The 25,874-nt window shown below is 46.0% G+C and overlaps 2 protein-coding genes across 3 annotated transcripts in view; one reads left to right on the top strand and one right to left on the bottom strand.

Annotated features, from left to right (window-relative positions):
• Nucleotides 1–16,386, bottom strand: part of GTF2E1 (general transcription factor IIE subunit 1) — a 212,033-nt gene extending 195,647 nt beyond the window's left edge. The window contains exon 1 of the mRNA XM_069202702.1: nucleotides 16,251–16,386. The gene's annotated coding sequence lies outside the window, so the exon portion shown is untranslated. The remainder of the gene's footprint in view (nucleotides 1–16,250) is intronic.
• Nucleotides 16,387–16,590: 204 nt separating this feature from the next.
• Nucleotides 16,591–25,874, top strand: part of RABL3 (RAB, member of RAS oncogene family like 3) — a 53,528-nt gene continuing 44,244 nt past the window's right edge. The window contains exon 1 of one of the 2 annotated variants that reach the window (XM_069202703.1): nucleotides 16,591–16,754. In XM_069202703.1, the coding sequence (XP_069058804.1) occupies nucleotides 16,700–16,754 (55 nt within the window). In that variant the 5' untranslated portion in view covers nucleotides 16,591–16,699. The remainder of the gene's footprint in view (nucleotides 16,755–25,874) is intronic. The other variant, XM_069202704.1, reaches the window with a different exon arrangement.

Raw genomic sequence — 25,874 nt, 5'->3', positions numbered from 1 at the left:
GTGAGCCTTTGAGGCTCACCGCCAGGTGTGACAATTCCTGCCTGGGAGAGGTGTTAGCATCTCCACCCAGTGCAGGCTTTGTTACTGGCCTCAGAGTGACAAAGGCACTCTCCCCATGGGGCCAGCAACATGTCTCGGTTTGTGGCAGGCTGCTAAAACTAGTCAGCCTACACAGATAGTCGGTTAAGTTTCAGGGGGCACCTCTAAGGTGCCCTCTGGGGTGTATTTTACAATAAGATGTACACTGGCATCAGTGTGCATTTATTGTGCTGAGAAGTTTGATACCAAACTTCCCAGTTTTCAGTGTAGCCATTATGGTGCTGTGGAGTTCGTGTAAAACAGACTCCCAGACCATATACTCTTATGGCTACCCTGCACTTACAATGTCTAAGGTTTTGCTTAGACACTGTAGGGGCACAGTGCTCATGCACTGGTACCCTCACCTATGGTATAGTGCACCCTGCCTTAGGGCTGTAAGGCCTGCTAGAGGGGTGTCTTACCTATACTGCATAGGCAGTGAGAGGCTGGCATGGCACCCTGAGGGGAGTGCCATGTCGACTTACTCATTTTGTTCTCACCAGCACACACAGGCTTGTAAGCAGTGTGTCTGTGCTGAGTGAGGGGTCTCTAGGGTGGCATAAGACATGCTGCAGCCCTTAGAGACCTTTCTTGGCATCAGGGCCCTTGGTACTAGAAGTACCAGTTACAAGGGACTTATCTGAATGCCAGGGTGTGCCAATTGTGGATACAATGGTACATTTTAGGTGAAGGAACACTGGTGCTGGGGCCTGGTTAGCAGGGTCCCAGCACACTTCTCAGTCAAGTCAGCATCAGTATCAGGCAAAAAGTGGGGGGTAACTGCAACAGGGAGCCATTTCTTTACACAAGCCCCCCCCAGCCTACAGGCCAGGAGACTCAGCCCAAGCTGGGAGAGTCTTCCTAGTCTGTCAGGCGAGGAAGAGTAGGAGAAATAGGCTGGTTAGTTGCAGGGCCTACTCTGCCTTACATCCTTCTGTTCAGGTCATTCCCTTTGGGGAACTGACCCACTTCCACAGTGATAGGACCTAGTCTGAATTGCCTCTTGTCTGCCTCTTCAATGTCTCCACCCATTCTTTCTATTTTGGTCTTAGAGGTGTCCACCTCTGCTAACCTTATCTTGGCCAGGGTCACCCCTAGCTTACCCAGAGAGGTTACCCAGAGCTGGAGTAACCCCACCATGACCAATAGGGTCAGGGGGCCTAACTTGCTATTTGGCATGGGGTCAGACCACCATGCTAAGGATAGTGCAGCCATAAAGGCTAACACCCAGCAGAGGCCACTGACAGCTGTCAGTGCCCAGAACCACACCTTTAGCTCTTCACCTAAAAGGGAAGGGGCTAAGTTACAGGCTTCTTTGGGTTCAGGTTGCCTGTCTGCTGTATTGGAGTGGGGGGTTACCACATCTTGTAGTAAACACCCTTCTTCCACTCTTTCTTCTGTTGGCTGAGGAGCCACCCACTCAGGTTTAACAGTTGCCTGACTAGCCAGGACTTCTTGTGGGTCAGGTTGGACTTTATCAGGGCCATTTTTGGAGTTCTCCCCTACTGGAGCAGAATCTCCCTGGCTTGCTGTAACCTTGGCTAAAGGTTGTCCACCCCTCCTACTCTGTTTTCTTTTCTTCTTCTTCTGGGGCCTGCTTGCATTTACTGCAGAGGCAGGATTTCCAGAATCCTTGGGAGAGGACTGGCACTGGACCAGTTCCTCTCTTGGGCTCTGACTAACCTCTGGGTAGTCATTTCCAAGGAGACAATCAAGGGGGAGGTCTGTACTGACTACTACCCTTCTCCAGCTAAGAGTGCCACCCACTTCTATGGGCACTAAAGCCACAGGCCTCTTAGTGACCCTGTCTAGGCTAACTCTTACCCTGGCAGTCTCACCTGGGATGTACTGGTTCGAGAGCACCAGCCTGTCATGCACAATAGTGTGACTGGCACAAGTGTCTCTCAGGGCAGTGGTTGGGATTCCATTCACCAGTAGGTGGTGGAAGTGTCTACTTCCCTCTGGAATCTCCAACTCACCTGTTGGGCCCTGTTTCCAGTTGAAGGCTATGAAGACCTCCTCATCTGAGGAGTCATCTCCCATGGCTACACTGGTTACCCCTGGAATTTTGTTCTGGGGTTTGTTTTTGGGACAAGAAGTGTCCTTGGTGTGGTGCCCAGACTGTTTACAGTTGTGGCACCATGCCTTAGTGGCATCCCAGTTCTTACCCTGGTATCCACCTTTGTTTTGGGTTGTGTCTTGGGGCCCACCCACCTGTTCTGGTTTTTGGGGGCCTACAGAGGACTCTTTTTCTTTGTTTCTAGTGTCACCCACTTTCTCCTGGGGAGTTTTTGTAACCCCTTTCTTTTGGTCACCCCCAGTGGAAGTTTTGGTTACCCTAGTCTTGACCCAGTGGTCTGCCTTCTTTCCCAATTCTTGGGGAGAAATTGGACCTAGGTCTACCAGATACTGATGCAACTTTTCATTGAAGCAGTTACTTAAAATGTGTTCTTTCATAAACAAATTATAAAGCCCAACATAGTCACACACTTCATTTCCAGTTAACCAACCATCTAGTGTTTTTACTGAGTAGTCTACAAAATCAACCCAGGTCTGGCTCGAGGATTTTTGGGCCCCCCTGAATCTAATTCTATACTCCTCAGTGGAGAATCCAAAGCCCTCAATCAGGGTACCCTTCATGAGGTCATAAGATTCTGCATCTTTTCCAGAGAGTGTGAGGAGTCTATCCCTACACTTTCCAGTGAACATTTCCCAAAGGAGAGCACCCCAGTGAGATCTGTTTACTTTTCTGGTTACACAAGCCCTCTCAAAAGCTGTGAACCATTTGGTGATGTCATCACCATCTTCATATTTTGTTACAATCCCTTTGGGGATTTTTAGGATGTCAGGAGAATCTCTGACCCTATTTAAGTTGCTGCCACCATCGATGGGACCTAGGCCCATCTCTTTTCTTTCCCTTTCTATGGCTAGGAGCTGCTTTTCCAAAGCCAATCTTTTGACCATCCTGGCTAACAGGGGGTCATCTTCACTGGAGTTATCCTCAGTGATTTCAGAGGTGTTGGTCTCTCCTGTGAGGGAACCAGCATCTCTGACTATTATTTTTGGAGTCAGGGTTTGAGGGACCCTGTTCTCCCTAGATAGGACTGGTAGGGGGGAATTTTCCTCCAAGTCACTATCCTCTTCCTCTGAGTTGCCACCCTCAGAGGGGTTGGCCTTTTCAAACTCTGCCAAAAGCTCCTGGAGCTGTATTTTGGTAGGTTTGGGGCCCATTGTTATTTTCTTTATTTTACAGAGTGACCTTAGCTCCCTCATCTTAAGATGGAGGTAAGGTGTGGTGTCGAGTTCCACCACAGTCACATCTGTGCTAGACATTTTGCTTCTAAAAGTTGGAATACTTTTTAAGAATCTACAACTGGTTCTAGAATCTAATTCAAACTTTTACAAACTTTTAAACTCTAAAAGAAATGCTAAACAGGATCTAACACAAGGCCCTAGCAGGTCTTTTAAGAATTTAGAAAACTTTTCAAATTGCAAAAATGAATTTCTAATGACAATTTTGGAATTTGTCGTGTGATCAGGTATTGGCTGAGTAGTCCAGCAAATGCAAAGTCTTGTATCCCACCGCTGCCACCAATGTAGGAAGTTGGCTCTGTATGTGCTATTTCAAAGTAAGGAATAGCATGCACAGAGTCCAAGGGTTCCCCTTAGAGGTAAAATAGTGGTAAAAATAGATAATACTAATGCTCTATTTTGTGGTAGTGTGGTCGAGCAGTAGGCTTATCCAAGGAGTAGTGTTAAGCATTTGTTGTACATACACATAGACAATAAATGAGGTACACACACTCAGAGACAAATCCAGCCAATAGGTTTTTATATAGAAAAATATCTTTTCTTAGTTTATTTTACGAACCACAGGTTCAACTTCTACATGTAATAGCTCATTCGAAAGGTATTGCAGGTAAGTACTCTAGGAACTTCAAATCATCAAAATTGCATGTATACTTTTCAAGTTATTCACAAATAGCTGTTTTAAAAGTGGACACTTAGTGCAATTTTCACAGTTCCTAGGGGAGGTAAGTATTTGTTAGTTTTACCAGGTAAGTAAGACACTTACAGGGTTCAGTTCTTGGTCCAAGGTAGCCCACCGTTGGGGGTTCAGAGCAACCCCAAAGTCACCACACCAGCAGCTCAGGGCCGGTCAGGTGCAGAGTTCAAAGTGGTGCCCAAAACACATGGGCTAGAATGGAGAGAGGGGGGTGCCCCGGTTCCGGTCTGTTTGCAGGTAAGTACCCGCGTCTTCGGAGGGCAGACCAGGGGGGTTTTGTAGGGCACCGGGGGGGACACAAGTCCACACAGAAATTTCACCCTCAGCAGCGCGGGGGCGGCCGGGTGCAGTGTAGGAACAGGCGTCGGGTTCGCAATGTTAGTCTATGAGAGATCTCGGGATCTCTTCAGCGCTGCAGGCAGGCAAGGGGGGGGTTCCTCGGGGAAACCTCCACTTGGGCAAGGGAGAGGGACTCCTGGGGGTCACTTCTCCAGTGAAAGTCCGGTCCTTCAGGTCCTGGGGGCTGCGGGTGCAGGGTCTCTCCCAGGCGTCGGGACTTTAGGTTCAAAGAGTCGCGGTCAGGGGAAGCCTCGGGATTCCCTCTGCAGGCGGCGCTGTGGGGGCTCAGGGGGGACAGGTTTTGGTACTCACAGTATCAGAGTAGTCCTGGGGTCCCTCCTGAGGTGTTGGATCTCCACCAGCCGAGTCGGGGTCGCCGGGTGCAGTGTTGCAAGTCTCACGCTTCTTGCGGGGAGCTTGCAGGGTTCTTTAAAGCTGCTGGAAACAAAGTTGCAGCTTTTCTTGGAGCAGGTCCGCTGTCCTCGGGAGTTTCTGGTCTTTTCGAAGCAGGGGCAGTCCTCAGAGGATGTCGAGGTCGCTGGTCCCTTCGGAAGGCGTCGCTGGAGCAGGATCTTTGGAAGGCAGGAGACAGGCCGGTGAGTTTCTGGAGCCAAGGCAGTTGTCGTCTTCTGGTCTTCCGCTGCAGGGGTTTTCAGCTGGGCAGTCCTTCTTCTTGTTGCAGGAATCTAATTTTCTAGGGTTCAGGGTAGCCCTTAAATACTAAATTTAAGGGCGTGTTTAGGTCTGGGGGGTTAGTAGCCAATGGCCACTAGCCCTGAGGGTGGGTACACCCTCTTTGTGCCTCCTCCCAAGGGGAGGGGGACACAATCCTAACCCTATTGGGGGAATCCCCCATCTGCAAGATGGAGGATTTCTAAAAGTTAGAGTCACTTCAGCTCAGGACACCTTAGGGGCTGTCCTGACTGGCCAGTGACTCCTCCTTGTTTTTCTCATTATTTTCTCCGGCCTTGCCGCCAAAAGTGGGGCCTGGCCGGAGGGGGCGGGCAACTCCACTAGCTGGAGTGTCCTGCTGGGTTGGCACAAAGGAGGTGAGCCTTTGAGGCTCACCGCCAGGTGTGACAATTCCTGCCTGGGAGAGGTGTTAGCATCTCCACCCAGTGCAGGCTTTGTTACTGGCCTCAGAGTGACAAAGGCACTCTCCCCATGGGGCCAGCAACATGTCTCGGTTTGTGGCAGGCTGCTAAAACTAGTCAGCCTACACAGATAGTCGGTTAAGTTTCAGGGGGCACCTCTAAGGTGCCCTCTGGGGTGTATTTTACAATAAGATGTACACTGGCATCAGTGTGCATTTATTGTGCTGAGAAGTTTGATACCAAACTTCCCAGTTTTCAGTGTAGCCATTATGGTGCTGTGGAGTTCGTGTAAAACAGACTCCCAGACCATATACTCTTATGGCTACCCTGCACTTACAATGTCTAAGGTTTTGCTTAGACACTGTAGGGGCACAGTGCTCATGCACTGGTACCCTCACCTATGGTATAGTGCACCCTGCCTTAGGGCTGTAAGGCCTGCTAGAGGGGTGTCTTACCTATACTGCATAGGCAGTGAGAGGCTGGCATGGCACCCTGAGGGGAGTGCCATGTCGACTTACTCATTTTGTTCTCACCAGCACACACAGGCTTGTAAGCAGTGTGTCTGTGCTGAGTGAGGGGTCTCTAGGGTGGCATAAGACATGCTGCAGCCCTTAGAGACCTTTCTTGGCATCAGGGCCCTTGGTACTAGAAGTACCAGTTACAAGGGACTTATCTGAATGCCAGGGTGTGCCAATTGTGGATACAATGGTACATTTTAGGTGAAGGAACACTGGTGCTGGGGCCTGGTTAGCAGGGTCCCAGCACACTTCTCAGTCAAGTCAGCATCAGTATCAGGCAAAAAGTGGGGGGTAACTGCAACAGGGAGCCATTTCTTTACAACCGAGGTCTTTGCTAGACCCTAGCCCGGTTGAAGAACCATTTGAGGCAATGAGACAGGCAGGGCTAGATGTGCTAACCCCACAGACAATAAGTATGAATGCTTCACAGTCACCACTGATGCATGCAGGGAATATTTCACTGCAAGGTTTCACGGTACAACAGTTGAATGAGTGGTTAGAGAAAACCTATGCTTCACAAAAGACTACAGTAACTGCAGTGGAACCAGAAAGGCCGGAGAAGGATGATTACCTGAATTTTGTGAGACTGGACGTGGAAGCTGCTGAATTAGTGAATGGAACAATGGGGGTAAACAGATTAGAGTCATATACAGAAGCAGAATTGAGGTATCTGTGCCCTAAAATCACTAAAGAAGTAGGTAAGGTACACCAGAGGTTGGCGAACCTGGCAGACAAATACCATATCGATATTGAGAATACTAAACATTTGAAAAGAAGCTACAGATTAGACTTTGACTCAAAGGACTTCGAGCACATGAGGTCTGCCGGAATAAAAGCACATCTAAAAGAAATACTGCAAAGTGCTCAGATCTGGGGAGCCTTAGAGAAGTGGGAAGGCAGATGGGCAAAGAAAAGAGATAAGGAGAAAAGTGACAGTCCGGGATCAAGTCATGCTAAAGCTTCACCAGATACGGAATCAGTAAAGATGCTACCAACGAGAGAAACAGCTGGTGGGGTTTTAGTCCATGTACCGTGGTCCAGGGGAGACATTCTATCTTTCACAAATGATTATCCCAGGTTGAGGGAGAAACCGATCGAGTGGTATCAGCAAACAGATAGGTTTGTGAAGCTTGCGAAGTGTCTCTGGGAAGATTTGAATACCTTGTTTGAGATCATTGTTCCGCCTGACTTATGGCTTGTGTGCAAGAGAGGTGTAGACTGGCCGACACAGGAGCCAGCAAGGGAGAAGGCGACCGAAGCACCCTCTGAGGAGGTGATGAAGTACTATCATAAAGTAATTGAGTTTTTGAAGCAGAAAGTGTCGCCAAAAGTGACAGATTGGCAGAAAATCGACCGGACCTCACAGGAGGTTAAAGAATCGATATATGCTTACTATGAGAGGTTGTTGAAGGCATTCAAACATTACAGTGGTACGGAGGCTATTGAGCCGAAAGACATGAACCATCTTGTGTTCAGATTTGTTGAAGGGCTGAGACCGGAGGTCAGCCAGATGATTAATAATCATTTGATCTGTTGGCAAGCGAAGCCGATTGATGAGGTGTTGCAATATGCGAAATACTGTAGTGACGAGATTGAGCTGAAGCAGAGAAAGTTGAAAGAGAAAGTGATGGTGATGCAGATGCAGATAAGGGCAGCGCAGGCAGGTATGCAAGGGAATGGAATGCAGCAGATGATACAGCAGCAACCGCAAGGGAATGGTGTGTTTCAGGCACAACCGAGAGGTCGAGGTTTTGTGAATCGCGGTCCAGATTTGAATACTGTGGTGATTCAGAATGATGCACAAGGGATGAAAAAGATGTCACCATGTCACTCATGCGGGGGGTGTGGGGGCACTGGAAGCGGGAATGCCCAAATGTGGTGTAGGATGGTGTTGTTCGACAAAACACAAATGTCAGTACTTTACAAAATGTGAGAGGTTCAAAAAGGAGAAGTCAAAATCAAAACTTCCAAAATAACATGGTCCAGGTGCAGGGGCTACAGCCCATGCAGCAAATGCAAATGCCGCGTGTTCAACCAGCGCAAATGCAGTAAGTACAACAGCAGGTTCCCATGGTACCTAGACAGCAAATGCAATTACCATTAGCTCCAATGGGTCAGCGGCAGGTGATGCTTCCTCAGCAGGTCACAGGTCAAGTGATGAGCCAAAATAATACAGTACAGCAATTCCTGTTGCGTGGTGAAGATGGAATGAATGAGGAATGGTCGGATGACAGTTCAGACATTGAAGAGTGCAGGCTTGCAGCATCTCTAGAAGTAGATCAGAGGGGACCCTATGTAGAAGGAAAGGTAATGGGTCACAAGGTTTCCTTTTTGGTTGACACCGGAGCTACACGCTCTACAGTCAGAAGTGCAGAAGTTCCAAAATTGCCACTTTCAGGGCGTACCATAAGAGTGGTAGGGGTAGCAAACCAGTACTTGACAAACCCGATCACAGATCCAGTGCAAGTTGAGATTGGCAACTTCCAGGGACTGCATAAGTTTGTAGTCTGCGATTCAAGTCCTGTGTCCCTACTGGGAAGAGACTTACTGTGCAAAACAAAATGTTCGATTACCTGTTCCAATGATGGAATTGAGGTACAGACAAACAGTGATGATGAAGGGGATGAGGGTCAGTTCTCAGAGTTAGAGACAGAAACCGCAAATGAAGATTACCCTTTGCTAACATTATTCCCGATGCTTACAGTGACTGACTTACCAGCCGAGTTACAGGGAAGGGTGACGGAGAAGGTGTGGGATTTGACAGGAAAGGGAGTGGGACTGATAAAAGGAGTGGAACCAGTTAAAGTTCAAGTGAAGCCAAATGCGGTGTTTCCCCGGGTGCCGCAGTATCACATGGCACAAGATGTCCTTATTCAGGTGTCGCAAATAATTGCGGACTTTGTAAAACAAAGAGTCCTGAAGGAAGTATTGAGCAGCCCATGTAATTCACCGATAATGGGTCTGAAAAAGCATTGTGGGAAGGTTCGAATTGTGCAGGACTTGAGGAAAATAAATGAGATTATGGTAACATGTTGCCCCATAGTGCCAAACCCAGCAGTGATCATGTTTCAGGTTCCGTGTGATGCTGAATGGTTCACTGTTGTAAACTTGTCACAAGCTTTCTTTTCGGTGCCTCTTCATGAGGACAGCCAGTTTTTATTCAGTTTCAAATTCCTGGACAAGGTGTACAGTTGGTGCAGAATTCCGCAAGGGTTTTCTGAGTCACCGTCCATCTTCAATCAGATATTCAAAAAGGACTTTGAATCCTTAGTACTGCCTTTCAGTTCGACTCTAATACAGTACATTGATGACTTGCTGATTGCATCCAGGACAAAAGATGACTGTAAGTATGACACAATTGCCGTACTGAATCATTTGGGAAAGAACGGACATAAAGTGTTGCCAAAGAAGCTGTAGTACTGTCAGAAAGAGGTGAAATACTTAGGACACTTGATTGAGAGAGGGTCCAGGAGAATATCGAAGGAAAGGGTGACAGCTATTTTGCAAATGAACCCCCCCAACAACAAAGAGGGATGTCAGGATATTTTTGGGAATGGTGGGCTACTGTCGCCAGTGGAATCCCAACTTCTCAATTATCTCTAAACCATTGATAAAACTGACAGGGAAAGAGACTAAGGATGAACCGTATACATAACCCTATCCAAGGAAGAGCTCGAGTCATTCATGGAATTGAGAGAGTGCATGTGCAGGGCACCATCTTTGGGTATGCCTGATTACACGAAGCCTTTTCTACTGTTTTGTCATGAACGTGATGCTTGTTCTTTGTCTGTCTTGACACAGGTCCATGGAGGTGCAAACCGTCCTGTAGCGTATTTTTCAGCTACCTTGTACCCCGTCGCAGCAGCCTTACCGGGTTGTTTCCACGCAGTTGGTCAAAGCCTCACGCAGTGTGAAAGCATAGTGATGGGATATCCCTTGACAGTAATGGTCCCACATTCAGTTGAAATTCTGTTGACTCGAACCAAAACCCAGCACATGACAAATGCCCGACTCACACGATATGAGACAATTATTTTGGGATCGCCTAATGTCTCACTGAAGCGATGTACTGTATTGAACCCGGCAACTCTACTTCCTGTTGAAAGTACTGATTTTTAATAATGAAGAGGAAGTGGAGCACGATTGTCTCGAGGTAACAAAACTATGTACCAAGCCCCGACCTGACATCCAAGATACGCAGTTAAAAGAAAATGACTGCATTATGTTTGTGGACAGATCCTGTTTGAGAGACTCATTCGGAATGCTGAGCGCTGGTTATGCTGTGTGTTCCATAGCCGGTATCATTGAAGCTTCCTGGCTCGAGAGAGTGTATTCCGCAAAAGTGGCAGAATTAATTGCCCTTACTAAGGCATGCCACGCAGCTGGAAATCTGAGAGTCACTATCTATACTGACAGCAGATATGGATTTAGAATTGTACATGATTTTGGCCAATTGTGGTCACAGAGAGGTTTTATGACCTCTTCTGGTTCCCCAGGGAAAAATGGCGAACAGATTAAGGATTTGTTACATGCAATTCAGTTACCTCTTGAAATTGCCATGGTGAAATGCAATGTTCATGTTAAGTCACAAGACTTTGTAACCATGGGAAATGGCTATGCAGATCAAGTCGTAAGATTTTGCGCATTGAACTGTATATCGTTCAAGGGTCAGTGGGAATTGTTACCGCAAACTGAAAATGAAACATGCTTGAACTTTGCATTAAGGGTGGTTGATACACTAGATGAGCTAAAAACACTACAGGGTCGTGCTAGCAGAGAGGAGAAACACTCCTGGCAGAGAATGCAATGTGTACAAAGAGCTGATGACTTATGGGTCTCAGAGGAGGAGAAACTGGTTTTGCCAAACAGTCTTCTGTCACAATTTGCAAGGCTTTATCATGGACAAGCACACCTTGGGAGAGATGCAATGATCAGGTCATTCAAGATTGACTGGTTTAACCCGAAATTCAGACAAGCCGCCGAAGTTACTTGTCACAGGTGCATCATCTGTCAACAGATGAATGCAGGAAAAGGGACTGTGGTAACTTTGAGCCACATAGGGAGAAGCTGGCGGTCCATTTAGCAGGGTGCAAATAGATTTCATTGAGATGCCTGTTTGTGGAGGATTTGTATGTGTTTATTATGTGTTTATTATTTATTTTAAGTATGTGTTTGTGATTGTGTGCGTTTTCAGCCACTGGATTGAAGCTTACCCCAGACGTAGAAATTACAGTCTCGCAGTTGCAAAGCTGTTGCTTAGAGAACTAATACCCAGGTTTGGTTTTCCGGTCTCTTTAGAATCAGATAGGGGCAGACACTTCGACAATGAGGTGATTAAGCTCTTGTGTGCTGCGTTAGACATTGAACAGAAGCTGCATTGTAGCTACCGCCCTGAAGCATCAGGACTAGTAGAACAAATTAATGGTACCTTGAAGTCGAGAATGGCAAAGATGTGCGCAGCTACCAATATGAAATGGCCAGATGCATTGCCTTTAGTGCTGATGTCGATGAGGAAAACCCATGATAACAAGACAGGACTTTCACCCCATGAAATCCTTATGGGCAGAGCTATGAGGCTGCCCGCAGTACCTACAAATGCTCTTGTGAATATCACGGATGATATGGTGTTGGACTACTGCAAAGGTTTGGCTGATGTGGTTCGCTCTTTTTCTCCCCAGGTGGAAGCCAATACATTCCCACCGATCAGTGATCCAGGTCACACCCTGCAAACCGGTGACTGGGTAGTTGTCAAGAAGCACGTGAGAAAGTCGTGTTTGGAGCTGCGCTGGAAGGGGCCATATCAAGTAATACTGACAACAACCACTACTGTGAAATGTGCAGGCGTTCCAAACAGGATACATGCTAGTCACACAAAGAAGGTAACATGTCCAACTGATGAGGAACTTGAAGTTTCTAACTCAGCAGTTCCAGAGAAGGAAGTCTCAGGGCCAGAGAATAGCCAAGGAGGAACTGAGACTATAGGAGAGCCCACTGAGAACAGCCTAGTCCCTCAAACAGTAAACGAGTTCGAGAGAGGCGACAGTGTGCCTATCTCAGTAGAGGCAGCAGGAGAACTAAATCAAGGAGAGGTTCTCCCAGAAGTAGACGGATACGGGTTAGAGCTTGAACCTGATACAGATCCAGAAGAAGAAGGGGAAATAGTAGAGAGAGATCAAAGCACACCGGCATCCCCTGAGCCAGTTGCAGGTCCATCAAGAGAAAACACCATAGCACAAGAGGAGGGTGCTGTTCAGCATCCTGAAAGGACAAGCAGGAAGAAAACGCATAAGGGAGATAACTGGCCAGAGAAACAGGCTGCGAAAGAAAAGATAGTACCAGGTGAAACAATAACAGAAGAAACCGATACATCCCGAATAGAGGATCTAAGTGAAGGAGAATTGCAAGGTGAGCGCAGATTGAAAAGAAAAAAAGAACTGCAAATAGAAGGTATGCAGGTCCTGAATGGGCGTATGTAACGACATCTGAATGGCAACAAGAATTCTTAGCATTCTGTTTTGATCGAGAAGTACCAGGTCAATACTACGGTACCTGAAATCAATCAGAGAAAGAGACTGTGTTAAAGCTGAAATTGAAAAGAAAATTGAAAGCTGAAAAGCTGAGAAAGAGACTTATAACTTACCAGATGTGACACTGATAACCTGAATTGACTTTGAAACCCGATTATGACAAGCTGCTAACCTGATTTGACAAAAAGGGTCCTGGAGTGAGTGAAACGCTGTAAATACACGCAGAGAGAGAGAGACCTTACCTCAAGGGAAAAAAAAAAAAAAAAAGAGAAAAAAAAAATTTATATTGTCCTCAAGTTGATTGTTTTCTTTGAGCTTATTCTGCTATCTGATTCTTTACAGACATGGCTTATAATAGCGGTAGTAACAAGAAGGGTAAGGTGTGTGGTTGGTTAAGTCTTATATTAGGTATTGTGTGTGCAATAATAATTGTAGGTGTAATTGTGGGAATGCCGTGGTTGGATAAGAAAGTGACTAACAATGCTTCAAAACCTGAGACTAAAACATTAACACCGTGGGAAAAGTTTGAGCAGGATACAAAACACTTGCATGAAGGAACTAACTCAAAAGGGGAACTCTCCGCTAATGTCTTCTATCTCTTGCTGAATGAGTATGTTGAGACCATGGATGTGAAAAACTGTTATGTGTGCACAAAGATTCCTTCATAAGTACAAGAGGGGGTCTATTAATTGTTCTGGCCTGTTTATTAGGTTTATGGGGAGCATGCAAAATTTATGATAAACTTAAAAGAAATTGGACAAAAAGGAATAAGAAGAATGAAGAAAGTGAAAGGGAGAAAATGTTTAATGAAATTTGGGAAAGTTCACACAAGGGACAAGATGTTGAAATGCGCATTATGCGCAAGGTGAAAAATTAAGTGAAAGGTTAGAAGGAAAGGTTTGTGTGATGACGAACGTCATCCGAGGAGGGACTGAGAGAGCATAGCTTATATAATCTATATTAACATTAATTCATAGACATTTATGTGTGATAATGCCGCATAGAAACTGTAATAGTAATTTTGCTTAAACGTGCACCTGAAATGTGACCACGGGAGTGGCCGCCAATGTATACGTGGGCTAATAATGATGACTAAAATGTTTTATGTATTATATTGAATAAGTTTATACTAATTATTAATAATTGTATTATTGAATTTGTGCTGAAATCCTTGTAGGCCCTGAGTTAGCATGAGCCGAAGCTAAGCTGCTTGGCTCTCATATTAAATGTATTTTTCCTATCTTGCAGTGTGCTGACTCGCAAAAGGACATAACCTCTTGTTTGCTTCAGAACTAGAAGACGAATGTAACCATGCTAGATCCGTTCCCATGCATTTTTCATTGCTTGTAGGGTGATATTAAAACAAAATGAAACAGTGTAGATTAATGTAATGTACAAGGTCATTCAAACCGGTGAAGACAATGGAGCTACTGACCAAAAGATGTGCAAAGAATTACAGAAAGATGAAATCATACCGGACGTGCCACCTCTGAAGACATCGAACAGGGGAACCAATGAGAGATTTGTAAAATAATATGGGGTGAAAGATAGGTGGCCTAATGTGCTTTCTGATAGGTTAAAGATAGCGGGGTATAACAAATGTACATTCCCCCAAAATTCTATTGGACAACGGAAAAGGATAAAGAGAGCCTTGGAGAATTAGGTAGGGAATGCTATTGATTTTATCCAGAAACTTTGTCACTCTGTTTGGTGACTTATTGGTTCGCTTAGAACCATCCTCGTCCTTAGATTTGCCCATTTTAATTTTTGCCTCCTTATGAGGGAAGTGCCCCTTTTTGCCCCAAAGCTGAGTTCTGACTGATGGCGATTTGACTGATGTCATGAAGACGAAGACTGAGCATGTGCGCTGAACTAACTTTGGAGGGTAATTATGACAATGCATTTGTGATTTGTCTGTTTGCTTTTCCTTTCTAGGTTCCAACTGCTTATTTTTGACAGGGACCATAGTTAGATGTTTTCCAAATTGGTGTTCTAAATGTTTTTGCATGAAGCCCAACATTCCAATGCTAATCAGTGGTTAGGACAGGGGTTCACTAAACTGACGCAAATAGACAAACGACCAAAACTATGCTTTGTTGAACTGACGTGTTATTGACACTCTGCAAATTGATCTATGTTCACGCCGTGTTATGTTCTGATGTTTGTGATTTTCGCCTTAAAGAAATCTTACCAAAGTTGCCATATCGTGACTATGCTATTATGTTTCTTGGTTTTGAGATTGACGCACCTGCTTTTAGAATTGTAAACAATAGGGAATAAAACTCATAAAATTTTACTAAACTGGTGTGGTTATTCATGACTACAAGGTCATGGTAGGGTCTTGAAATCGATTAATGCCTTTGACTAAAGTGAAATGTATTGTTGCTATAAATATTGATGACATTATTGGTGTATTGATTGACATATTGATGAGCTATCTCGTCTTAAGGTGTCTCTCAACTGGGTCAAAAGATTCATTGGCCTAAAACGAGTCCTGATGTGTAATAAATTATCATAAAGGGATGCGTTACCAGTTCCAACCACTTTTTTGAGGATCACGTTTGTAAATGAAGGTGTAAATATATGTATGAGCATTTGTTAAGGTTTTCACCTAATTACTGATGTAATCCATTGTTAGTCTACACTTCAGAATATGTAAGTTATCAAAACGTGTTTATCTTTCTTTCACATAGTCCTCCAAAAACAGTCAGGAAGTAGTTTTCCTATTTTTAATTTGACTTTATTAATCTACTTATATTCAGGCATGTCAATTGGACTGTTGCTTGTTGAAGAGGGGGCAGTGGCGCCCAGAAGTCCAATGACGGTTATCTGATAATTTGAGAAGGGTGCTTTAACGGAAACGTTACTCTGTCAAACTGGCATCCCTCTGTTAGGAGCTATCTCCTTCTGTCGGAGTAACTGGGTAACGGGGCCTGTGATCTTGATGAAATACGTCTCTTCTATTCTCACAGGGTGCCACAGAGCGCTCTGCAGCAACAGCGCCCCTCCCTCATCGGCATGCACAGTCCGGCCTGCACTTTCATGGCTCCAAAGACGGACCTGCTTCTCACAAGATGCCCTGCAATCTCACATACCACACCTCGTGACCAAAGCTGCAGCCTCAGCCTTCAGAGACCAGCCTGCCAGGGAGAGACCTGCACTCTTAAAGACCCTAGTGTTGCTGTAACATGGTAACCCTGCACCATCAGCACCCCTGCTGCACACTCGGTAGCCTGCCCTGCCACAAGACTAGCTACAGCCAAAGCCTTCCACTCACAGCACCTGGAACAGTCTAGCTGCTGGTGGATGTTATCAACCTTCCCACACATATACACTTGCACCCCCTGGCCGGTCAGTGGCATGAACAGGCAACCCTCTTCTAGGGTGACCAGGATTTTAAAGTAAAAAACGGGGATTTCATAAAAATATTAAAGGGACTACAATCCACCCTCTATAAACCGGACATGAGCTAAATTTCCCAAATTCTTCTTGGGCAAGTGGTAAAAACTGGCTTGTCCCGAAAAATCCGGGATGCCCGGTCACCCTAACCTCTTCCCTCTCTCCCGGTGGCAGGACTAGGACCACGGCTGAGGGTCAGGGCACCGGGCTCCCGCGTGCCAGAGGCTCCTCCACCTTCCATGTGCTGAGGCCAGCGTGGAGGGAAGGCCGGCACACTCCCATCACTGACCTGCGCCGTCTGCGCCTCCTGCTGCTCACGGGTCCCCGCTGCGCACTCGCTGCCGGCCGGTCTCTTCCATCAGCCACCAGATGGACCTTCTTTCCTGTGCCAGGCACAAACCAGACAGGCGGCCAATAGGCTGGGGCTACCACTTCCGGAGCGGAAGGCAGATCTTCCGGGTCGAAATAGGATAGCTACTTCCCCGGAGGCGTGCGGCAGTTCCTTTCCTGGTTGGATGAGCGTTCTCTTCAGAAGCGGGGCGTTCTCTTTTCCAACCAATCGCATGCTTGACGTAGTTGGCGCAGTCCTCCGACTTGTCTGTCAGTCAAGAAGCACCAGCGTTCTGATTGGTTCTTTTTAGCTTCAGTGTTTAGGGACCAGAAGGAAGGCACCTGGGAGTGGGATAAGCCCGGGCACTGCCACGTTCCCTGTCCGGGTCCTGGCTCTGGGGAGTTGGCATGCACGGAATGTCTTCCTTGGACAGGGTGAAGGTGTTGGTTCTAGGGGACTCCGGTGAGTGCTCTGCCCTATTGACATCTCCCTCAGCAATAGTTGTAGTACACTAGGAACGATGGGTTTCTCAGGTGTTAGGCTGAGTCACCAAGTCCTGTTTAGACTTTGATATCCTTCAAGTTCCCCAGTCGTCACTGCGTCCTCCAGTTCAAGTTTATCCTTCCAGTGGTGTTTATCAAATGATAAAATAGGGACTACAAGTCCCAGAATGCAAATGGAGACCTTAGACTGGAGGAGCTTTTCAGTCATGAATCTGCGAAACCCGAGGGTTCTGACTTTTCACTATAATTTCATGACTATATTGTAGAAGTTGTAAATGGGTATAATATCACACGTCCACCAAGCATGTATTTATATTACTGTTCTGTAACTATACATTCTAAGGTTAATCTAGTTTCTGTGCCATGGAAGTGTTATGTTCTGATGTGTCTTCCATGTCACTGATTTTGGGAGTTAAATGGTTACTGCTTCTGTGTGGGCTAATGCTTAATAAACTCTTTCGGAGTTGGTGGCTGGTGAAATTTAAAAGTGGTGGGGCTTAAACATTTTCGCAGTGTACTAAATAAGCGAGCACAGTAATTAGGCCCATGTAGTGCAAGACATATTTCAAGGCCTTTTCCAGGGAACCCACTAGAAATATCTCAACAGCAGGCAACATTGTGAATCCCTCATCATTCCATTCCAATCACGCATAACACACCTTCTCCCTTATACAAAAACTATTACATATCAACCCTTAAACAACACTTCATGTGCTAGTCAAGACAACTAAAGCACACATTAAAGCTGAATAAAAAAACAAAAACAAAAAATGTGCAGGACTACTATAACAGCAGTTGAGAAAGTTAAAATGAAACAGCAATTATACTAAAACATTTCAATATTAACCATAATAGCGCCCAATAAGAAAATCAACAATGTACTTTGGACTAAAACGTTCTGAAATTATAAGAATTCTGTCAGGACGCAACTGAACATCAAGCATTAAGGTCCCCTGGGTGGTGACATCTGGAAAAGAAAACGGGGTGGGGATATCCGGATAAAAAAAAAAATACACTTATTACCGCACAACATAATCATCTAAATATTGGGGCTTGACACTCACTCTCTTGGATTTGGTACCCGGAGACCTAGGCTTGAAATCCTTGACCCCCACTCGTTGAGGGCTCACCAGAAAAACTTCAACCCATAACTCTAATACTGCCACCCTGTTCCTTGGTCTCAACAGCGGTATTAGACCTTGATCCTGAAGTACTGGCAGAGACATCATAACTAACCACTATTGCAACCAGCTTCGTACCTGGTTAATACGCCTTTATTCCTCACCTTCAATCAATCAATGATTTATAAAGCGCACTACTCACCTGTTAGGGTCTCAGGGCGCTTCGAGCTAATGGTCAAAAAGCCAAGTCTTGAGGCGTTTCCTGAATGAGAGGAGGTCTTGGGTCAGGCGGAGGTGGAGCGGTAGGGAGTTCCAGGTCTTGGCGACTGGGTGAGAGAAGAATCTTCCTCCAGCGGTGGTGCAGCGAATGCGGGGGATTTAGGCGAGGGCGAGGTTGGCGGAGCGAAGGTTGCGGGTGGGGGTGTGAAAGGTGAGTCTGTCGTTGAGGTAGGCAGGACCTGTATTGTGGAGGGCTTTGTGTGTGTGGATGAGGATTTTGAAGGTGATCCTCTTTGATACTGGTAACCAGTGTAGGTCTCTGAGGTGGGGTGAGATGTGTTCACGGCGTGGAACGTCTAGAATGAGGCGGCGGACGCGTTCTGGATTCTTTGCAACTTTGTTTGGAGTTTGTTTGTTATTCCTGCATATAGGGCGTTTCCGTAGTCCAGTCGACTGCTGACCAAGGCGTGGGTGACGGTTTTCCTGGTTTCGATGGGAATCCATTTGAAGATTTTGCAGAGCAAGCGGAGGGTGTTGTAGCAGGAAGAGGAGATGGCATTGACCTGCCGAGTCATGCTGAGTGTGGAATCCAAGATGAAGCCCAGGTTGCGTGCATGGGTGGTGGGTGAGGGCGCGGATCCTAGGGAGGTGGGCCACCAGGAGTCGTTCCAAGCTGAGGGGTTGGTGCCAAAGATGAGTATTTCTGTCTTGTCTGTGTTTAACTTGAGGTGGCTTGATTCCATCCAGCTGGCGATGGCGTGAAGTCCTTTGCTGTTGTGGGGTCTTTCGTGAGGGAGATGATCAGCTGGGTGTCGTCTGCGTAGGATACTATGTTGATGCGGTATGTTCGTGCGATGTTGGCGAGGGGGGCCATGTAGACGTTGAAGAGGGTGGGGCTGAGCGGGGATCCTTTAGGGATGCCACAGGTGATTCCGGAGGCTTCTGACAGGAACGGCGGGAGGCGGACTCTCTGGGTTCTGCCCGTGAGAAATGACGAGATCCAATCCAGTGCTTTGTTGCGGATTCCTGCGTTGTGGAGGCGTGTGCAGATAGTCTGATGACATACCGTGTCGAAGGCTGCGGAGAGGTCCAGGCGGATGAGTGCTGCTGTTTCTCCTTCATCGAGCATGGTTCTGATTTCGTCTGTGGCAGCAATGAGTGCAGTCTCGGTGCTGTGGTTTTTGCGGAATCCGGATTGGGAGGTGTCGAGTGCCTTGCTGTCTTCCAGGAATCGGGATAGTTGATTGTTTACTATTTTTCGATGACCTTGGCTGGGAAGGGGAGGAGGGAGATCGGTCGGTAGTTCTTGGGGTCTTCAGGGTCTGCCTTTGTTTTTTTCAGCAGGGCGTTGATTTCTGCTTGCTTCCATCTCTCTGGGAAGGTGGCTGACTCGAAGGAGCTGTTGATGGTGTTGCAGAGATGGGGAGCGATGATGGTGTTAGCTTTGTTGAAGATATGGTGTGGGCAGGGGTCCGATGGTGATCCGGAGTGGATGGAGGCCATGGCGTTGGTGGTGTCTTCTATGTTGACAGGGGTCCAGGTGTGGAGGAAGTGGGCATTGCTTGGAGCGTTGGGCTCGTAGGTGTTTGTAGTTAGCTGGTGGGTTGAAGCAGTTGTGGATTTCTTCTATCTTTCGACAGAAGTGGGTTGCGAGTGAGTTGCAGAGTTCCTGTGTTGGCGGGGGTTTGTTGGAGCAGGTCCTGAGTGAGGAGAGCTCTTTGATGATGCCGAAGAGCTCTTTGCTGTTGTGGGCGTTGGTGTCAATGCGGTTTTTGAAGTGGGCCCTTTTGGTGGTGCGAATCAGTTGGTGATGTTTGCGTAGGGCATCCTTGAAGGCGATATGGTTGGTGTTGGTGGGGTCACGGTGCCAGGTTTTTCCCATTTTGCGACATAGCCGTTTGGATTCCTGTAGGTCTGGGGTGAACCAGCTGGCCTTGATTCTGTGGGGGGTGTTTTTTGAGCAGTGCGAGGGTGTTGGCGCAGTCTTCTATCCAGAGATGCAGGTTTGAGGCGGCTGTGTTGGGGCCCGGGGGGGGGGGGGGCGAGGTTGGAGATCAGTTGATCCGTTGATATTTTGCTCCAGTTCCATCGGGCGGTTGTGTGCGGTAGTGGTGGGTGACTGGTTTCTGGTAGGAGAAGTGGATGCATCAGTGGTCTGTCCAACTGAATTCGGTGGTGTGGCTGAAGGAGATGTTTGTTGGCTGAGAAGATGGGATCGAGTGTGTGGCCTGCGGAGTGGGTGGGTGAAGTGCCGAGTTGCTTGAGGCCGAGGTTGTCGATTAGGTTGGTGGTGTTGGTATTGTTGTTATTTTCCAGGTGGAAGTTCAGGTCGCTGAGGAGGATGTAGTCCGGTGAGATGAGGGTTTTGAGCTTATGTGTCGGCGATGTCGTTGCAGAATTTGGTCTGGGGCCAGGGGGTCTGTAGACCAGTGGTCCTCTGAGTGTGTTGTTGGCGTTGATGTGGATTGTGAAGTGGAGGTGTTCAGCAGATTTGATGGTGTCATCGGAGTTGGTGGAGGCTTTTATGGTGTTTTTGTGGACTATGGCGATTCCTGCTCCTGGTTTTTTGCTGCGGTCTCTTCTGGTGATCTTGAAGTTTTCTGGTATGGCTATGGCTATGTCTGGTTCTGAGGCAGAGTTCATCCAGGTTTCGGTGAGGAATGCGATGTCGGGCTAGTGTGTGGTCAGTAAGTCCCAGAGTTCAATTGCATGTTTGTGGACGGAGCGGGTGTTCAGCAGGATGCATCTTACGTGGCTGTCTGTTGTTTTGATATGGTGTTCGGGGGTTACCTTGGCAACATTCCTTTTGTTCCAAAACCTACCATCTCCCACCTTAACCAAATGCTTGGAAACCTGCAGTATAGTGGTCGTGGGGGAAAACTTTGAAATTCCACTCTTAAACCTTTTGGTTTCTTGACCCTAACATAGTCTCCCACCTGAAATTCCACCTCTTGGACCTTCATAAAATGATGATATCTGGACTTGCTCTTTAATTGTTGCTTTACTACTGCGGCCTTCACGTCATCCAACATACAAATGTGCCCGTGGCTCTCACCTTTTCAACTACCCAGTGGGTAGACAATTTATTGAAGGAACCTCTTCCCCTCAGTAGCTCAAAGTGTGGGACACTCATGGTGGAGTGCGGAGTCCAAATTAGTTCTGCGAAGTCTCCTTCACATCAAACCCCAAAGAGAGTGCTAACAGAAAGATGTCCTTTAACATGCAATTGACCCTCTCCACCAATCCATTGCCATGGGGACTGTAAAGGACTGTGGTGAGATGATTGATCCCTAGAGACAATAAGAAATCTTGCATTTGTTTGGATTTGAGCTGTACCCCGTTATCTATCACCAACACTGAAGGAACACTCTCACAGTGAAATAGGTTTTTAAACACAGAACAATATTTCTGGTATTGGGTTCTCTCATAAATTTGTAGACCACCCATTTAGAATGGTAATCAACCACCATCACAGCACATTTCTGATTTTCACCCAAACTGTTGATAGGGATAAGGAAATCCATTATCAATTTTTCCCATGGAAAGTTGGGAAACTCAACAGGACAGAGGGGAATATTGTGAGTGAGCAACCAGCCAAGGAGCACTCCAGACACCTGTTAAGCAAAGCTTCCACATCTGCATCCATGCCTGGCCACCAATAGTACAGTGTGATTCTTTGTTCAGTCCTCTTTACACCAATATGTCCGTGATGAGCCTGTTGCGTAGGCTCTCATTATTCTAATGAGACTACTGGATTTTGAGCGCCAGAATCGCCAGCGGTGTGGGAGTCTAAGTCTAACCCACTGCGGGTGACACCTGTCGCTCCAATCCGGGTTTTGCTCCGGCTAACTAGCAGTGCCTCATCCCCACCAAAGGATAGTGCTGATTGGGCAGCTGAGCGCAGACATACTTGGTTTCTAAGGGAAGTTGTGGTCACTCAGGTCTCATCCGGTTCTCTCACTTACAATTCAGTCTCATATATAAATGACAAACAGAAGCAGTATATGTTTCAATAATGAGTTTAATAAAATGACTGCATCTTAGATAGCAAAGCGTGAGCTGCAATAACCAGGATGACACAACATGACAGTATTAAAATTGTGACGAGAAGAGTGAAGCATAAAAACAACGCTATCATATTGTCACTATGTTCGATGGGCTGATCCCTACCTGTGCTAGGATAGAGCACAGCATATTGGGCTCTAGTTCTGCCCTTCATGTTCCCCTGGGAAGACATCAACCCCCATACCTGAGCAAAAGCCTGCAGGCTGCATTAGCATCTCTAGCGAAGCATTCGGCAATCAGCACGCAGTCGTGGTTCCCTGGCTGGAATCTCCCTCTAACGTGTAAGGGACAAGGAAGTGTTTTTATAACAACACAGCTGATATTCTGAGAAAGTGTCCCTACCTAAGGATGTGTATTTCTATGAATTTTGGAGACTAAACTTCTACCACGTTCACCAGCAATGTACCGTGCTGTAGCCTTGGAAGAAGCACAGAGTGATCAAGAATGTCTTGTTTGAGAACAGAGAGCTGGCCAAGGCAAAAACAGTTAGATAGACGGAAATAAAACAAGACCGTAAAAATGGTTATTGTAACAATAATAGGACAAAGGTGAATAAAATATATCTAAGTTAAAGTGTACAGCGGCCTAAAGTGTAAAAATAACGTGCATGGAGCTATAACTAAAATGGCTACACAACAAGCCAATCCCACCAGTTTGTTCTTGAGTTCTCCTGGAGATACGAGTAGATTCCCCCTTATGATTAACCCTCCCTCCACACTCAGATCCTCGCTCACTTCGCTAAAACCCTTCAATTCTTTAGGTACTGAACTTTCTCTAGGCCAACACTGAGTGATCAGTTCCCTTAACTTCTTCCAACTCTCATCTTTGATACAACTCAATTGCCAGTCCTCTTATGAAATTATATAGTTTGCAACTAACATACCATCCACCAATCCCAGCACCAGCTCCTCATCCAAAACATAATTTTCTGCTTCATCAGAATCTGTGGGCAACCTGTATAGGAAATCTACTCTGCAATTTCCCCCACCCCCCACCCCGCCCAAGAATGTGTTTGATCTTGAAGTTATACCCCTACATCTTCAATAATAGTCTGACCAACCTGGGGCTGGGATTCCCAAGACTCTTATTTAACAATGACTCTAAAGACTTGTGGTCAGTAACGAAGACAAATTTATTTTTTAGCCATAAGGACGATGCAAAGTGTTGAGCCGACAAAACACATTCTAATGCTTTCCTCTCAATCGTGCTATCATTTTTTCAGTTGATGTTAACCTCTTGGAAGCAAAAGCAATTGTGTGCTCCTTCCCTTGCACTGTTTGTCTCAGCACGGCTCACAAACCCTTGCCATTAGTAGCAGTTGTGACCTCTGACTGAACGTCATCCCTGTATGCTTGAAGGGCAGGGGCTAGGATAATCATGTCCTTCTATTGGTTGAATGTGTCAGATTGTTCTTTTTCCCAGACGAACTTCGCACTGGAACTCAATAATATTCTAAGTGTTCTGTCTGCAAAGCAAAATTCTGTTCAAATCTTGCGATCTCACATTGCCCTATGAAAGACCTTTTAATTGGTCTTTGTCGGAGGGAGAAGGGAACTCTCTGATAGCTTTTAACAGATCTTCCTTCAGTGAAATCCCCTACTATTACAGATTGTGCTCCAAGTACTGCATTTTATCAACCACAAACCTACACTTTTCATGTTTTACTGTACAGCCATGGCTGTGCAGCAATCCCAACACCTTATCCAACAACTTGAGATGAGACAAAACTGAATGTGTAAATAACAAGATGTCATCTTGATATGTCAAGACTCCATCCAGTCCTCCCAAAATCTAATACGAATTTCTGAATACCAATGCGACCGAAACCAGCCCAAACGACATGCTCAGAAACCTGAATGCCCCAAATGATGTGTTGAAAGCTGTGAGTGACAGCAACTCATGGGCCAACTCGACCTGATAAGCCGCTCTTAGGTCTAAAGTAGATAAAACCTTTCCCCCCTCAACAATTAAGCCACCATTTCTTGTATTTTGGGGACAGGGAAATAACCAACCAAAATGTTCTTATTTATTGACCTTGGGTCCTGACAAAGTCTCAGTTCTCCACATTTTTTCAAAGGCACTAGAATAGGTGAGATCCAGTGTGGTGAATCTATGGCTCAACAACTTAGCACATTTTTTTTCAAATGCTCCTCCAACCTTCTTCTTATGCTTAGGGGCGTGCTTCTGACCTTGTACGATACAGACAACACACCTGATTTAAGAATGATTCAATGCTCAAATCCTCTTAGAAGACCCAATTTCTCTAAAAAACAAAGCTTCTCCAAAATGTCACTTAAGTGTAACTCCAAAGGGGCAGTCTCCCTTACTGTGGAAACGGGACACTGCAAGGAAATGGGATATTTGATACTAGACCTTAGCACCATCCCAAACTGTCCCCAATCCTGCCATCCTAAAATATCATAACCCTTCTTTGCCACATATACTTTAGTGTGAATTTCTCTGTCCCTCAATTTGATGTTCTGTTTGACGTACTTAGCCATCTCAGTCTCCTAACCTCCCCGATTGCAATAGTGCGAATATCTGGACTAAGCAATGGAACTTGCATCCATTCTTGCTCGAACAGCTTGTCTGAGATTATAGTGATGGGAGATCCCAAGTCTACTGCGACAGTCACTGGCACATTTCCAATTATCGGCTCACACCTATGGTCCCCAGGACCTTCTTTACTCCTTTTGGGTGTCAATCACTGGAGAATTGCATCACACCCAAACAAAGTGTCTTGTTTTCTTGCATTTAAGACAAGTCTTTCCTACAGCTGAACAGTTTTTAAAACTTACAACATGAGTTTAGGACCCACACGTGAAGCATGCATTGGAACCGTTCATGGTGCTTTTAGCCAGTCTCTTTGATTCACCATTATGGACAGGTTTAGGGGTCGGACGTACTACTGCCACAGCTTTCACAACCTGTTGCATGTCCTAATTCTCTGGAACCCATCACAGATCTCTTTATGTCTCTGGCAATTTCCAGCATTTCCACTAGAGATGGATTTTTGCAAAACAAAATCCTCTCTTAAAACCAGCTACCATAACAATTGAACACCAGCTAGTCTCGGATATATTTATCCAGTAGTCTTTTGAACTTGCATATTGTGGCTAAGACCCTTAGCTCCACCAAGAATGATTCTATGGTTTCTTGTTGATGCTGGTAACATGTGAAAAATCTGTGTCTCTCCACTATGACACTTAAATCATTCTTAAAACAATTTCTAAGCTCTTCATGGCTTCATTGTACACAATTGAGGGTGGGGGCCTCAATTGGGGTCGATGATCAAGTATTTTTTGGCCTTCTGATCCTAAACAGTTAGATAACATGGCCCTTTTCCTAATTGCTGGAAGCTCCACCCCATCAGTGGCAAGCAAATAACTCTCAAAGGTTTTCAGCCACTGATTCCATTTAAGCCTAAGTGTGCCTGGTACTGGTAAAAATTAGGTTGGCAGTTTTCATGTTTCTGCAGTTCACGACCACCAGAGCATATGTAATAAAAGCATAAAGATATAGAAATATACTAATTCATTCAAACAACTATAACTCAGTGTGAATAACTTAAAGGTTAAGAAAAAATCAGTGGCTTGAAAACTGTGAATTTACAGAACTCTAGCAAAACTGCAAAACCAAGTGCAATATCTTGGTCGAGGTGCCTGTACTTGATC

This window comes from Pleurodeles waltl, chromosome 8 (assembly GCF_031143425.1).
Source record: "Pleurodeles waltl isolate 20211129_DDA chromosome 8, aPleWal1.hap1.20221129, whole genome shotgun sequence".
In the NCBI taxonomy this organism is placed as follows: domain Eukaryota; kingdom Metazoa; phylum Chordata; class Amphibia; order Caudata; family Salamandridae; genus Pleurodeles; species Pleurodeles waltl.
Note: the sequence above shows the minus strand (reverse complement) of the source record. Positions and strands in the feature narration are given on the sequence as shown.